Raw genomic sequence first — 14151 nt, forward strand, 5'->3', positions numbered from 1 at the left:
TTGTTCACATTATCAACTGTGATGCTTATTACTAGAGTACATTGATGGTGTCTTTTCCATCCCATTTGTTCACTGGCATGCTGTTGGTTACGATATAATGATTGACAGCGCTTGTTTGAGTTGGAGAAGGAGTTTTTTGGGGCGGTGACACCTTTTGAGGATAGGTATCATCGAATCAGTGATCGCATACATGACTGCAATAGGAGGAATCAGTTGAAACGGAATGCAGAGCCATCAGCTACTCGGTCAATGTGACAGATGAGTTTAAATGTAGTTTGGAAGCCCACGCCAAAGCCTTAAACCTCTTCCAATTTTCTGATATTGTAAATGAGTTTCATTTAAAATCATCCTGTGTGTGTGTGTGATGTGTTATGGTAACAGCAGTAATAATATGGTTTACACAGTGCGATGTCTAGCGGTAGCCCAATTGGCCTATCTTCCCTCCAAAGCTCAAACTTCCCGCCTTGGGGGGCTTGGCAGGGTAAGTGTGGCACTTTCCAGCCACCTTAGGTAGCAGTATACCCGTCATCAGCCGACCTCATGGCAGTCATCTTGAATGACGTGAATAGCGTCACCCTGCGACGTCTTGGATAATTATACTTTGGGGTGATGTCCTTGTTGCCAACGAGACGCTGTAGATCAGAGCGCCTTAGTGTCAATTTAGAACCTGACAAAGACCTCGAAGTCATGGCAGCAAAACAAAATATTTGGCAGTGTACAAAGGGTATTAGAGCAGAAAAAAAACTGTTTCAAACAACAAGACATAGTCACAGGGATCGTCCCTTGCGACTTACAGTATGGTCTGTGGGATACGGCCATTCTCCTACAGTACAGGTGTGCAGATGATCAATACTTGTATATTTAATAGGATCTTAACATGTGCTCGATGCCTGCACGCATGTGGTATTTGTTTTCGATATATGGGAGGAGGGAGGTGCAGTAAAAATCTTATCTAGTTATCTACCGGATGGAGTTAGTTGAGCTTTTATAGGTCGTAATTTTTCTCTGATGGATGGTACAGAATAACGAAGATAGCATGTTGGGGAGATAGAGTTGAACGGGCATGGATTGGTAGTATGTGTATGTAGTTTAGAGAAGCACCACAATGCAGTAGCAATATCCACATCCTTCCCCCAGTTTCCGTACTGTCTCTTATACTACTTCGTGTTGGAGGGGCAGGCTTCGTTTCCGTTGAATGGTTAAAACACAGTTCTGTCGTAGTAACTCAGCTTTGCCTGTTTCTGCACGGACTGCAGGAGGTGGCAGATGTAATTTCCTCTGATCCCTACTCAGTTCCGACTTCCACTGGAACGATCACGTGCGCAGAGGTACAGATATGGTTGCGTAGAGTCTGAGGAGGCATTTGTAGGATGAATAGGGGCTACCTAAAACGAGGCAACAGTTTTACTGTAGCAGATAGATTCGAGAAGAGTGCCTCGTTTCGAGATATGAGGGTGCCAGAAATATGATTCACTAGTGGCTGTAATCATTAATGGACTTCTCCATAGGATCCAACGCAGGTATGTGCTTGAATGGACAGACTTGATTCCAAATCCCAGGCAGTATTTCTAGCGAATAACGTGGCATTACAGATCTGAAAAGCATGTGTACTTTTCTTACGACCTCAATCATCACACCATCTATTAGTGTTTGTGATCCTTCTCAATCAACCATTGCCTATAGCCCAGTGGATATATCACCAACCCTCTGACATTGCATCGAGATAGAAAGCGTTACAAACACTATAGAAATATCTAGCTGTTTCAGTGTGAGGAAGTCGCAAATACCGCTTACATACCGCGATCCTTAGCTGAATCACTTTCAAAATGCGGTAATTTTATCATGAGGTTGCATCACGGGCTACGTGTAACCGGAGTGCTGGTCTGATACTATACGCTCCTATGATCACAGTCTCGGTATTTGTCCAGAAAATACCACCTCGTTCAGAGGTAATGTCGTACTTCGATTTATAAAGCCAGTAAAGCTTTCAACATCGATACTTGCGTGCACCTGTTGAACTACAACTACTTGTGACAGTAACATACAGTAGTTGTTGTGATCGCGTTTTTTAACATTTGGACGATTACGTATTTCTTTCTGAGACGCAGTGGTAGCACTCGCAAGAAAAAGTTATGGGACATGTCCACCCAAACCCTGATTTTCTATCAGTATTATTTCGTATCGTAAGCAATCAGTTATTGACAAAGTATTATATTTACTAGTAGCAGGGGCTGCGTAATAGGTTCACCCTGAGCCTCAGGCTTATAAAGTATGTTTGTGTTCCTAAATATGCAAAGGGAAGAGTATGTCAAGTCATAAAAATGGTACCGATATTTCTGTTTAAAGAACCACACCTGTCAATAGAATGTATTTCCGATACTTTGCTCATTGTCGAATGCTGTTCACCTGAGACCACGATTGTAACATTTAGTTGTAAGTACAGGGATAAAATATATATGTGACCGAGTTCTTAGGATAAACATTCTACCTGTGCATGCTCGGCCTGCAGTGCCGGTGATCTGTACAGGGTGATTCACGTTTCTGATTAATGGTAGGTGTCAGACTGGAGAGGTCTGTTGGAGTGTAGGAATGTAGATGAATTAACCATGTTGTCCTCTAGACAACCGAATAGCGAACAAATACGTAGTATGTGTTGGATAGCTTTCGTGATAGCGTGTAAATGTGAGAAGATTGAATATGGAGGTGTGTTTGCGCTGGACCTTTATTCCATCCAATGTAAATTTTTGGTTGACTGCTTCTGCACATTTCGCGCCTTTATTTAGTTGAGAGAAGATCGATATTGGTTTGTGCATCTAGTGTGTGGAAGACACGTTTGTCGGTTCTCTAGACATTAGAAACACTTCAATTGAGTTTGTAAATTGTAGGGATGATTTGGGATCTATTACATCACCGGCATCGGTATTCGTGAGTGGTAATACCTATTTCCTCGATTTGTTTCGAGTTCTCATGTAAAGGCCATCGCAGACGGGATTTTTCTATATACTTATATGGATATGGTGTCCGCTCTTTTGGACATGTCCTAAAGAACAGACACCATTGATGACCTGCAGCCCTCTAGAACGAAACTAGAATTATATTAATACCTTCAGCTGCTGTCGGGCGTCGATATATTTCAACGGGGACAGGTGAAAATGTGTGCCCGACCGGGACTCGAATCCGATATCTCCTGCTTACATGGCAGAAGCTCTATCCATCTGAGCCTCCAAGGGCACAGAGGATACTACGAGTGCAGGGACTATATCTCACATTCCTCCCGCGAGACCCACATTTTCACCTTGTATGTCCACACACTACATTCGTAGTGTCCCACCCCAACACACTCGTTACTCGTGGAAAACATTCTTACCAAGTCCAGTAAGAATTTGGGGAATATGTGTGCATCCACACAGAAGAAGACGGTCATGGCCGGTATTGTCAGAACTCTGTACTTATGTGGATATGTTCTTTTGGACATGTCTGAAAGAACAGACACCATTGATGACCTGCAGCCATCTAGAACGAAATTAGAATTATATTAATACCTTCAGCTGCTGTCGGGCGTTGACATATTTCAACGGGGACAGGTGAAAATGTGTCCGAAAGAACAGACACCATATCCATGTAAGTGTATAGTTCTGGCAATACGAGCCATGACCTTCTTCTTCTGTGTGGGTGCACACATATTCCCAGAACTCTTTTGGAGTTGATAAGAATGTCTTCCACGAGTAACAAGTGTGTTGGTGTGGGACATTACGAAAGTTGTGTATGGACATACAACGTAAGAATGTTGGTCTCGCAGGAGGCGAGCATGAGATAGTCCCTGCAGTCTTACTATCCTCCATGCCCTCCAAGTCCTTGGTGGCTCAGATGTATAGAGCATCTGCCATTTAAGCAGGAGATCCTGGGTTCGAGTCCTGGTCAGGGCACACATTTTCACCTTTCCTGTTGAAATACATCAACGCCCATCAGCAGCTGAAGGTATTAATATAATTCTAATTTCGGATAAGTTCCTAGTTATTCAATGATCTAGAGCACGCTCCACCTAGCTAAAGTTTGGGGTTTGTTTAGAAATAATTCCCAGTCCATATATTTGGAATTATGTTGCGTGGGCGATCGGTAGGGTACTGCTGTGTGTAAACCATGCGAAAATATATTTGTTCTTGTAATCCCTGACTCTGGAGATGGGTGTAGAAGAAAGCAAGCAGGAAGCAGGTCTGGACCAGAAGCGGTAACACGTTTGTATTGAGGCGGAAACGAGGCCGACTTTGTAGAACAGTTGTGAGAGTGACTTCGTCCTGCTGAGGGCGCTCTGGTCACCTGTCGGGAGTGGATGCCCACTGACCTTGCAGAGAAATATCTTGTGCTGTGAGTATATGTACTGTGCTGTCTGTGTTCATGGTATATGTACGAATGATGTAAAAGGGGTGATTTTTGTATGGCACAAGATACGAATTGCATGTTTCCTAGATCAATACGGTATGCGGTGATATACTGATGGGTCAGAGATTGGTTTCACGTTCTAATATTCAAGCTCCTGTCCTCGATGGGGGATCAGTGTAATTGAGCAAGCATGTTTCTGTATTTGGCGATATGTAGGGGCACTTTTCAGGGTTTAATTGTCTGTGCAATATGGCGACCAATGTACAAAAGTTTTTGCTGCTGAAAGTCTCATCTGCAGAAGGAAGAAAAGGCGGACAGTGCTACAATACCAGAGGTATCAGTAATTCTGCTGGTAAATTCAGTATGAGCCAATCATATTGCTCGATTCATTCACATGACATTCTTTTATCCTGGTATATAGGAGTCTCTACATAGTGGTGGGAACGTTTATGTATGTGTTGAAAGCAGGAAGGATAAGACATGGTGGTCGGGATGCTGCGGTAGGGTCGCTAGGAAGGCACATTTTATGTTATTCTGCGAGATTTTCGTAAACAGGTTCTGTCAGGGCAAGAGTTTCCAGGTATACAAGCTGAGACATAAAGAAAGCGAGTGTTAACTATTTTGGGATACTATACAATTTTCAAGAGGTCGACTTGGTTATTATATTAGACAGCCATGTAGCTTCAGTATAACATTGGGAATGTTGCTAGATGCACGTGTGATGGTATGTAGCTACGCACAGTGGTGCATCACCCTCATGTCACAATGATCCGTTAGAATCGCTAAGGTGAAAGCAGCTTGTGCTACTCGGCAACGGCTCTCTGCAGCGTCACTCAGCAATTATCTCTTCGCCAGGCCACAGGTAGAGGGAGGGTTAACACCAGCAGTGGCGAACACACACACATGCGCCCCACCTTGGAGTATCTGCGCTTTGTAAATAGGTCTTCGCTCCTCCCCAGTCGCGTCATCAATGGCGCCTAGGTGATCACATATTTCAAGAGGAATTTCTCAGATGTCAAGAATGAAAAAGGTGCAGCCTCCTCATGCTTGAGGGACCGAATGAGCATCTGTGCATGGTAGTGGCAGTTGATGGCAGGTTCCCTTTGTGGGGGCTGCCGGTGGCCTCCTGTGTGGTCCAGTGGACAGGGCGCGTCTGGCGGTGTCTGTGCGTGTCTGTTGCACTATTTTGTACGTGGGTCTGTAGGCTGTGCTATACGTTATTTGGACAGTTGGCGAGTTGATTTCGTGTCCGCTCATCAGTGTACTGCATTATTTAGGAGCAGTTTGCATGTCTGTATTGAAATTATTTCAGTAATTCAGGAGTGGTTTGCATGTCTGCAGAGCGTTGTTTAGGAGTAATTTACAGGTCTGTGTGCTGTGTGGCGGGACTCCAAGCATGTCAGAGTGTGTGTTTTGTATAAGTGTGATAAATATACTATCTCAAATCCATCCCTAAATAAGTTGTTCCAAAATAAATATAGTACACTCCTTACTCTCTCCAGGAGCCTAGTGCAGGCTGAGTCATTTTCCCCTCCAGACAGTCATCTTGGGGCATGTCACGGAATGGACGACAGCGAACTCTGGTGATAGTAATGTGTACTAGCTCTGTACCTTATTGCGACTACCGAGCGAGGTGGCGCAGTGGTTAGCACACTGGACTCGTATTCGGGAGGATGACGGTTCAATCCCGCATCCGGCCATCCTGATTTAGGTTTTCCGTGATTTCCCTAAATTGCTCCAGGCAAATGCCGGGATGGTTCCTCTGAAAGGGCACGGCCGACTTCCGATGACCTTGCTGTTTGGTCTCTTTCCCCAAAACCAACCAACCTTATTGCGACTAAACTGTTTCCTGCCATTTTCCCCCACTGTCTTGGATTACGTCACAGAATGGAGGACAGTGCACTCTGGTGTCAGTACTGTGTACTATGTCAGTTGGAGTCTGGACCTCATGATGAACACACTGGATGGGTGTACTGCATCATATTGTTTAAATAAATAGTGCAAGCAAAATAATAAAGAATTATGTCCAGCACAGATCGAGTTCTTTTCCTGCAAATCCCTAGGAGATGGTGGTGGCCTGGTGATTTAGGTTAGTGGAGGTGACCTTTCTTTCCCACCATTTTCTTATGTTAGTAGTGATACACCAATTGATCTATCTTCCCGCCAAAATTCAAACTTGGCCCCAGTTCCTAGGACAAGGTGGTGGTCAGATGACTTAGGTTTGTGGAGGGACCCTAAGTGACCTATCTTCCTGTGATTTCCTTAGGTTAGTAGAGATAACTGTGGTGTGTTGTATTATCCTGTTGGAATTTGAACTTCCTACTATTTTGATGGGGGAGGGGAGGGGAGGGGTGTTAGGTTAGTGGAGGGAGCCCAATTTATCTATCTTCCTGCCGAAATTCATACTTCCCACCATTATCTTAGGTTAGTAGAGATAGCCCTGTTGACCTATCTTCCCACCAAAATTCAAACTTGGCGCCAGTTCATAGGATGAGGTGGCTGTCGGTTGACATAGGTTAGTGGAGGTAGCCCAAGAGATCTTTCTTTCCTGCAATTTTCTTAGGTTAGTAGAGGTTACATTGTCCTGATGGAATTTGAACTTCCCACCAGCCCAAGTGACCTATCTTCCCGCGATTTTCTTGTGTTAGTAGAGATAACTGTGGTGTCATGCATTATCCTGTTGGAATTTGAGCTTCCTTATATTTTAATGGGGGAGGGGAGGGGAGGGCTAGGAGGCATGGCACTTTCCCGCCATCTTGGATAATCGTACCTGCATCATCAGCTGATGTTACGGCCGCCATCTTGGATGAAGTCATCAACTGATTTCAGTTTGGGGCAGAAACCCCCTTGGGGTTGGGTGACGTCATCGCCGCCATCTTGGATAATGGTACTTTGGGGCTGTACCCACCTGGGGCAGAAACCTCCTGGGGCAGAACTGCCTTGCCCTAATACCTATAGGAATGCTAATATTTGGGTAACTGTATGAAATGTTAGGCAAACTTAGTTAATTATCCGATTAGTGTGGTTAGTTGCAGCTTCCATTAGATATAGATAGTTGCTGATTAATGCGGAAAAGGGAAAAATCCAGCACTTGTATTGTTTTATTTAATTATTTTTTTTAAAGTACAGTATTAGTGATACACAAGTGGGTATAATGAAATTGTTTATGTATTTATGTGGGACGATTTGAAACAAAAAGAAGTGATAGTAATATGAAACCGGTATTAGCAACGTTAAACAGATGACTTGAAAATTTGGGAAAGATTCCACGAAACATAGTGTAATTATGAAGATGGGGCAACCCATATCCGAATAATCCTTGGCAGCTGGAAACCTCATCGATTAGTTTAATTGGATGGAGTCGAAGGAATGCAGAGGCATTCTACTAAATTTGTGAAAAGTATGATTATGAGTACAAAAATTTAACAGAGGTACTTTGTAACCTAACATTAAAGTCTTTGGGAGAATGACGAAAAGTAATTGCGATACACATATGTTCAACATAAAAGAAGCCAATATTCGAGGCAGAGAGTAAAATGATTCAACTGTCCACGAGATCATGGTTGTACCTATGCATAACGGTATAATTTCGATATCAGCTTCTCCATTTTCGCTATACGAGTCTGGAAAGGAACCGAAAAGCTGTTTCTTATCCATTAACTTCAATAGGAAATTGGTCATCCCATTTTATTTCTGTTTTCCTTTTTTTCCATCTCATCTGCTAACCTTACCCTATTTTTTCACGCTCTTCCGGTCAACTTCTTCTCCAGATGCGAGTTCTTATGTAAAGCAGTCATTACTCATATTCAACAGAAACTTAATAAGCATCTTGGCACAATTTTGTTAAGACACGCTCTTGCACTATCATATACTAATGACCATATCAATTACTAATGCGCCGCCCTGAGTGGCCATGTGGTTCTAGGCGCTACAGTCTGGAACCGAGCGACCGCTACGGTCGCAGGTTCGAATCCTGCCTCGGGCATGGGTGTGTGTGATGTCCTTAGGTTGGTTAGGTTTAATTAGCTCTAAGTTCTAGGCGACTGATGACCTCAGAAGTTAAGTCGTATAGTGCTCAGAGCCATTTGAACCATTTTATTACTAATGTTAAAGAGAAAATTTGAAAGGTTCAGTATACTGTCTGACGAAACGTTACAGTTTAGGGAAAAAGTTGTATCTGTATGGCCATGTAAATAGAGAAAAGGTTGCATTTTTAAAAAATTCATAGCAGGTGCCTGGCAATTTATGTTGCATGGGGTCGACCAACTGCTGGTGATTGTTGAGAATTCGTCTTAGTGCATTAAATTATATGGCTGCCGATTAATAATTACTGACAATAATAAATAAGAATGATTATGCGCCGTCAGTGATCCTTATACTACACTTACCTAATTTGGTTACTGGACTGAACCGCACCAGTGACATCGACCCGCCGTCACCTTCACAGTTCCTGGAAACAAAAATTGCACTCAATGCTTTTGACATTACTGATATTTGAGGGTCAATTATTTAGCCATAAGACAGAATGTTTAAGGATTGTTACTATTTTATCTAAAACTGACAGTTTCATACCGTGGCAGTGTACAAAATACAAGTTGATTCCTGAAAACTGCATTACAATGTAATAAATGGACTTGAGCAGCAATCTGGAGATGATCCTATCTATTTGAAAACGGTAACGGCGCTATTTGCTTAAATAAATAACATTATTCACAGTGGCTGGTTGCAGTTTTCTTCTTGTCAAGAATAAACTTGTATGTTGAAGGTTATAATATTTATATTTCAAATTACCCATGGGCCTGGTATGTGCACACAAATGTTTCATAATATCAGGCAGAGACGGGCAAGGAACTAAACCGTAGTTAGATCCCTTTAGGGGTTATTGATTTAGCGTAGTGTGGTTGAATGACACTAGACAATCACTGCAGTGAAACATGTCTTTAAATATGGCGTACTGTGTGACTACGGTGCTCAACGTACTGGCCATAATATCCTGATTAAAATATTGATAGAAATGTGATTAACAAGTTGTAAACAGAATGTGCAAAATAGGTTATTAAAAGTACTTAAATTAAAAATACAAATACTTGGTTATTTTTTCTATTTCAAATGTAAATACAAAGTGATTTTAAATAGAAGTATTTAAATACAAAATACATATTTTCAAAACACCTTTATTCAAATAAAATACCTCTAGTTAGTGAACATTTTACATGCCTTTCGTTTCACTGATTTTACCACCAACAATGTTAAAATACTTCATCTTTCATGTTCCTCCTATGTGGTCTCGTTATTATTCTACCAAAGGAAAATAGTCGTTCAACAGGAGCAGAACTTGGTGCACAAGTATTATATTTAAGGAAAACATTTAGTACAGTTGGATATCTGTTCAAGGAATCTAAACAACTGTCCTTATCTTTTGAATATCGTGGTATTTCCAGATCTATAGCAATGTTACTGACTACAGAAGAATCAGAGTCTTCAACAAACACACAATAAGAGTCAACCTTTCTTGTCATCAGAATGTGGCAAGGTCCTTCCATCATCTTCTTCTGATTTCATCTACCACATTTCTGAAATAAACAATTCCTTAACCTATTCCCTGCTAGTCTTCAGTACCCATTTTTATTCTGAAAAAAGGATAATATATGGGTGCTAATATGCCATCCTTTGATTTTGGTTCATCTAATTTATAGAACCTCTCAAAAGGCCTATGAAGACTTTCAGCAATAAATTCTATCAGCAGACCACAGTATGTAACTTTCTTTAAAGTTGCTAATCCAAGTTTCCTTAAAGATTACTTCGGAGTATCATTGACAGTGAGTAGATTTTGAATAGAATTGTAGTATGAATTCCATCGTCTTGGACAGGATAAATAGCGGATTTTTCCAGTTGATTCTAAACAGGTTTCACAAGCTTTAGGAGACCTTCAAGACAGATTCCAGATTGTCTGACATTCTGATGTGGCTCTATCATGACTTACTTTGCGATCTGGCCTTACAAATATACGAGGTGCGACAATAAAGTAATGAGACTGATTTTCTTTGCAAGATGTGGCAACCCTGCAGGCTTGCGTAGGCACAATATCTTTGTCCTTGGTCTATAAGCTGCTTTTAGTCCAAGTGACACATCGATGCAACTGCTCAGTCATGAGTTGTGCTGTAGTAAGTTAACATGTGTTTGTGTCTCTCGTCACGGAAATGGAACCACATAATATTGTGCAACGGTATGCCACTTCTTTTTGCATTAAATTGTGTGAAAACGCGACGACAACTTACAGCAAGCTTCAGAAGGCTTTTGGAGAGCAGGTTAATGCAAGAGCTCAAGTTTTTCGTTGAGATAAAATTTTTAGTGAAGGCAGAACGGATATTGAATATGAAGACCGCAGTGGACGACCATCAACCTCACAGACGGCAGTCAACTTGGCCAGGGTGCGTGAGCTCGTACTATCTGATCAAAGATCATCTGTGAAAATAATTGCAGAAGAACTCGAGATCAATCGATAAACGGTTCGTCTAAGAATAATTGAAGATCTTGGTATGAGAAAGATTTGTGCAAAAATGGTCCCCAAAAATCTCACACCACAATAGCGAGAAACACGGAAAAATGTGGCAGTCTATCTGTTAGAGCAAACGGATATCAATCCAGAATTGTTGAGCAGTGTTATCACTGGTGATGAAAGTTGGTTTTTTCTGTATGACCCAGAGACAAAATGCCAGAATTCGCAATGATGCTCGAAGGGATCACCCAGACCAACAAAAGCTCACATGTCAATGTCAAAAGTGAAATGCATGCTTGTGTGATTCTTTGATTACAAGAAGGGAATTGTTCATAAAGAGTGGGTGCCTTCATAAAAGAGTTCTTCGTGCCGTGCCAACATTGCTGATAATTGGATTCCGCATCACGATAATGCACCATCGCATACCACTCTGTCAGTACAGCAATTTGTAACCTCAAAACAAATTTCAGTACTACCACAGCCACCTTATTCACCAGATATCGCTCCGTGCGACTTTTTTCTATTTCCAAGCGTCAAAACGGCGGTCAAGGGATGCCCTTTTCAAACAACACAAGATGTCCAAAAAGCTGTGACGGGGGTCTTGGAGGATATTACAGAAGATGAGTTCTAGAAATGTTACCATCAATGGCAGAAGCGCTGGAAAATGTGTGTGAAATCAGAAGGGAACTACTTTGAAGGAGAAAACACTAAACTTGGCTAAAACCGTAAGCAACATTTTTTTTCCACATCAGTCTCATTACTTCATTGTTGCACCACGTATATCTTTCGATGCCATTAACTGTAATGTGTGAAATCTCGCTGACGCCTTTATTCAGTTCATTTGGCGTTGTAAGATGATTTCGGTACGTTTTACATTAAATAACAATCATGGTAAACATATGAAGTGTACTCAAGTCTTAATGCCTTTTCTAATAATCAGCGCCATGGCCCTATTTACTTTACAGGTGGAACTACTTTTGTTTAAACAAAGGGCTCATTAAATGAATGAAAACTGCGACGAAAAACGTGCTCACAAAACTTACACCATGCACTCTGACATCCATTCATGGGTAAAAGGCTAGCCAACACACGCGCTTAGAAAGTCCGCCGCCTCCAAAGATTAACGCTTTGTCCACGTGCTTAGGCGGCCGACATTTGCTTACTTAAACGTTGAATTATTAACTGTATACCGTACATATTTTTGATTGAAAAAAATACAATTGTTGAAACCGAAAAATATAGGAAATTATGTTCTGGAGAGAAGCAATTCGTCGTAGCCACTTCGTTGACTGCGTACTGCATTAAAACACGAAACGTTCACTTTCCTGCACACAATTCAGTTCGCGATGGCATTCCTCTCTCTTTAAGTGCTTGCACGATTAATGAAATAATACACCAGATTCCTGGTATTCAGGGTGGGTGGTAAGCTCTCATGGAAACCACATAAAAAGCCTATAGGTACTTTATCCAGCTACCTTTACTTTTCTTCGGGCCTCAGTCTAATAAGCTGATGATTTTTATACATCTACAAACATTTTCAGTAAGCCTTCACGACACATAAAGCCTGTTACCGCCAATTATTAAGTTTGCAGCTCAAGCTGAGGGTTTTCTTCTAGGCAAAGTCCTTTTGTATCCTTCAGGAATACACTAGGTTTACTTCACTGTGTTTATTTCAGTACCACTCACTGAAATGAATGGAACAGCTTCAGTACTATTCATATTTGAATACTTTAGGAACGCGTGATAATGATATTGCCGTAAACATATGAAGTGTACTGAAGTCTTACTGCCTTTTCTAATAATTAGTGCCATGGTCCTATTTACTTTACAGGTGGAACTACTTTTGTTTAAACAAAGGGCTCATTAAATGAATGAAAACTACGAAGTATGAAATTTAAAAAAAAATCAGGTTGAGCATTTTCCATTTTACAAATACGGAAAAATCTATGTTTTAAGTATTTCAAATAAAATACAATAGCTTCTTGAAAAAAATATTCAAAATGCCAAATAAATATTGGTATTTTGTATTTTGTATATGCATTTCAATAAGCTCTGATTATAAACAGGGCTCCAATAGGTAAAATCCCAATCAGAAATATGGCCACTTTCTGAAATTTCTACGTACTTTAAAGCACAATCACATAAAAGTGTCTGACACATAAAACTCCCTCACTAACTGCTTTGAAAAATATATTGCTGACGTTAAAGTAAATTAAGAATACAACAGTGAAAGTTCTTTAATAGGAGACTGTGGTTGGCTCGTCTACGAGATGAAATGAGCCAGCCACTCTGTAAACACGTCAAAGTCTTAAACTCATCAACTTAGATTTATGGGGAAGCAGGCTTGAACTTCCTCTGTCGCTGGACAGGGAATTCCCCGCGCCAACTTGTACCCCGGGGCGTATCACGAGATGTGATGCAATTACCCAGTTACTAAACTTAGTGTTGCACAACCCACATACTTGTTATACGAGTGATGAATCCGGCAGGGGAGAGCAGTGTGCCAGGCGGGTGTCGCGCCGCACTCTCTCTCTCTGTCAACTTTGAACTGTGTGGAACTCATCAAAAGTTGGGGGCGGGTGTCCAGTACGACGTTTTTACGTACTCATATTGTGCGTGATATTAATTCTACGTTGGACTGAACTTACTGAACTTAAAAAAGGCGTTTTGGACGTTTGCGAAATTGTAGACTAGTTTTACTCTAAAATGTTAGGTTGTCTCCCAGAAAGCTATAGGCATTTTATGCGTTATCAGCTTGCCGTCGGCGTAAATTTCTGCGAGGACAGTGTATTTTAGTATAGAGGCTAAAGATAGAGAAGAGTGTTTGTTACTGTTCGAATCTACTTTTGGCTTGCATAATCTGAGCTCTTCGACAGCAACATTACTCTTGGTTTTTCGTCAGCGATGTAGGATTGAAACTGATTCATTCTGGAACATTAATTGATTGAAGAGCTTTTTGACGATAACTTTGTTTCGGTCGCACGATAGGAAAAGGTTGGTTTGCTTTGTGGCAGAAGAGTGTTCAGAATACAGTACATATTTTTAAAGCAATGATATTTCCTCAGGTAGGTAGCTACCAAACTCCTGAATTTATCTTTCCAGGATTACTGGCGAAGAATTGATTTTTGAGCACCATTTTCTCGTACGTGCACAGGATGGGAGTTAGAAATGGTAGCGGTTTTTCCTATTTGTTTTCAGATTTCAACAATAACTTCTGTTCGGCTTCCTATGTAGGGGGCTGCAGTTACGATATATTACTAAAATTGATTGAA

The 14151-nt window shown here is 41.3% G+C and overlaps 1 protein-coding gene across 1 annotated transcript in view; it reads right to left on the reverse strand.

The window, feature by feature from the left end:
* LOC126471551 (uncharacterized) overlaps positions 1-14151 on the reverse strand; it is a 1058515-nt gene that overhangs the window by 246875 nt on the left and 797489 nt on the right. The window contains exon 4 of the mRNA XM_050099778.1: positions 8769-8830. Coding sequence (XP_049955735.1) covers positions 8769-8830 — 62 coding nt within the window. The remainder of the gene's footprint in view (positions 1-8768; positions 8831-14151) is intronic.

Source organism: Schistocerca serialis, chromosome 3, assembly GCF_023864345.2.
Source record: "Schistocerca serialis cubense isolate TAMUIC-IGC-003099 chromosome 3, iqSchSeri2.2, whole genome shotgun sequence".
Classification (NCBI taxonomy): Eukaryota; Metazoa; Arthropoda; class Insecta; order Orthoptera; family Acrididae; genus Schistocerca; species Schistocerca serialis.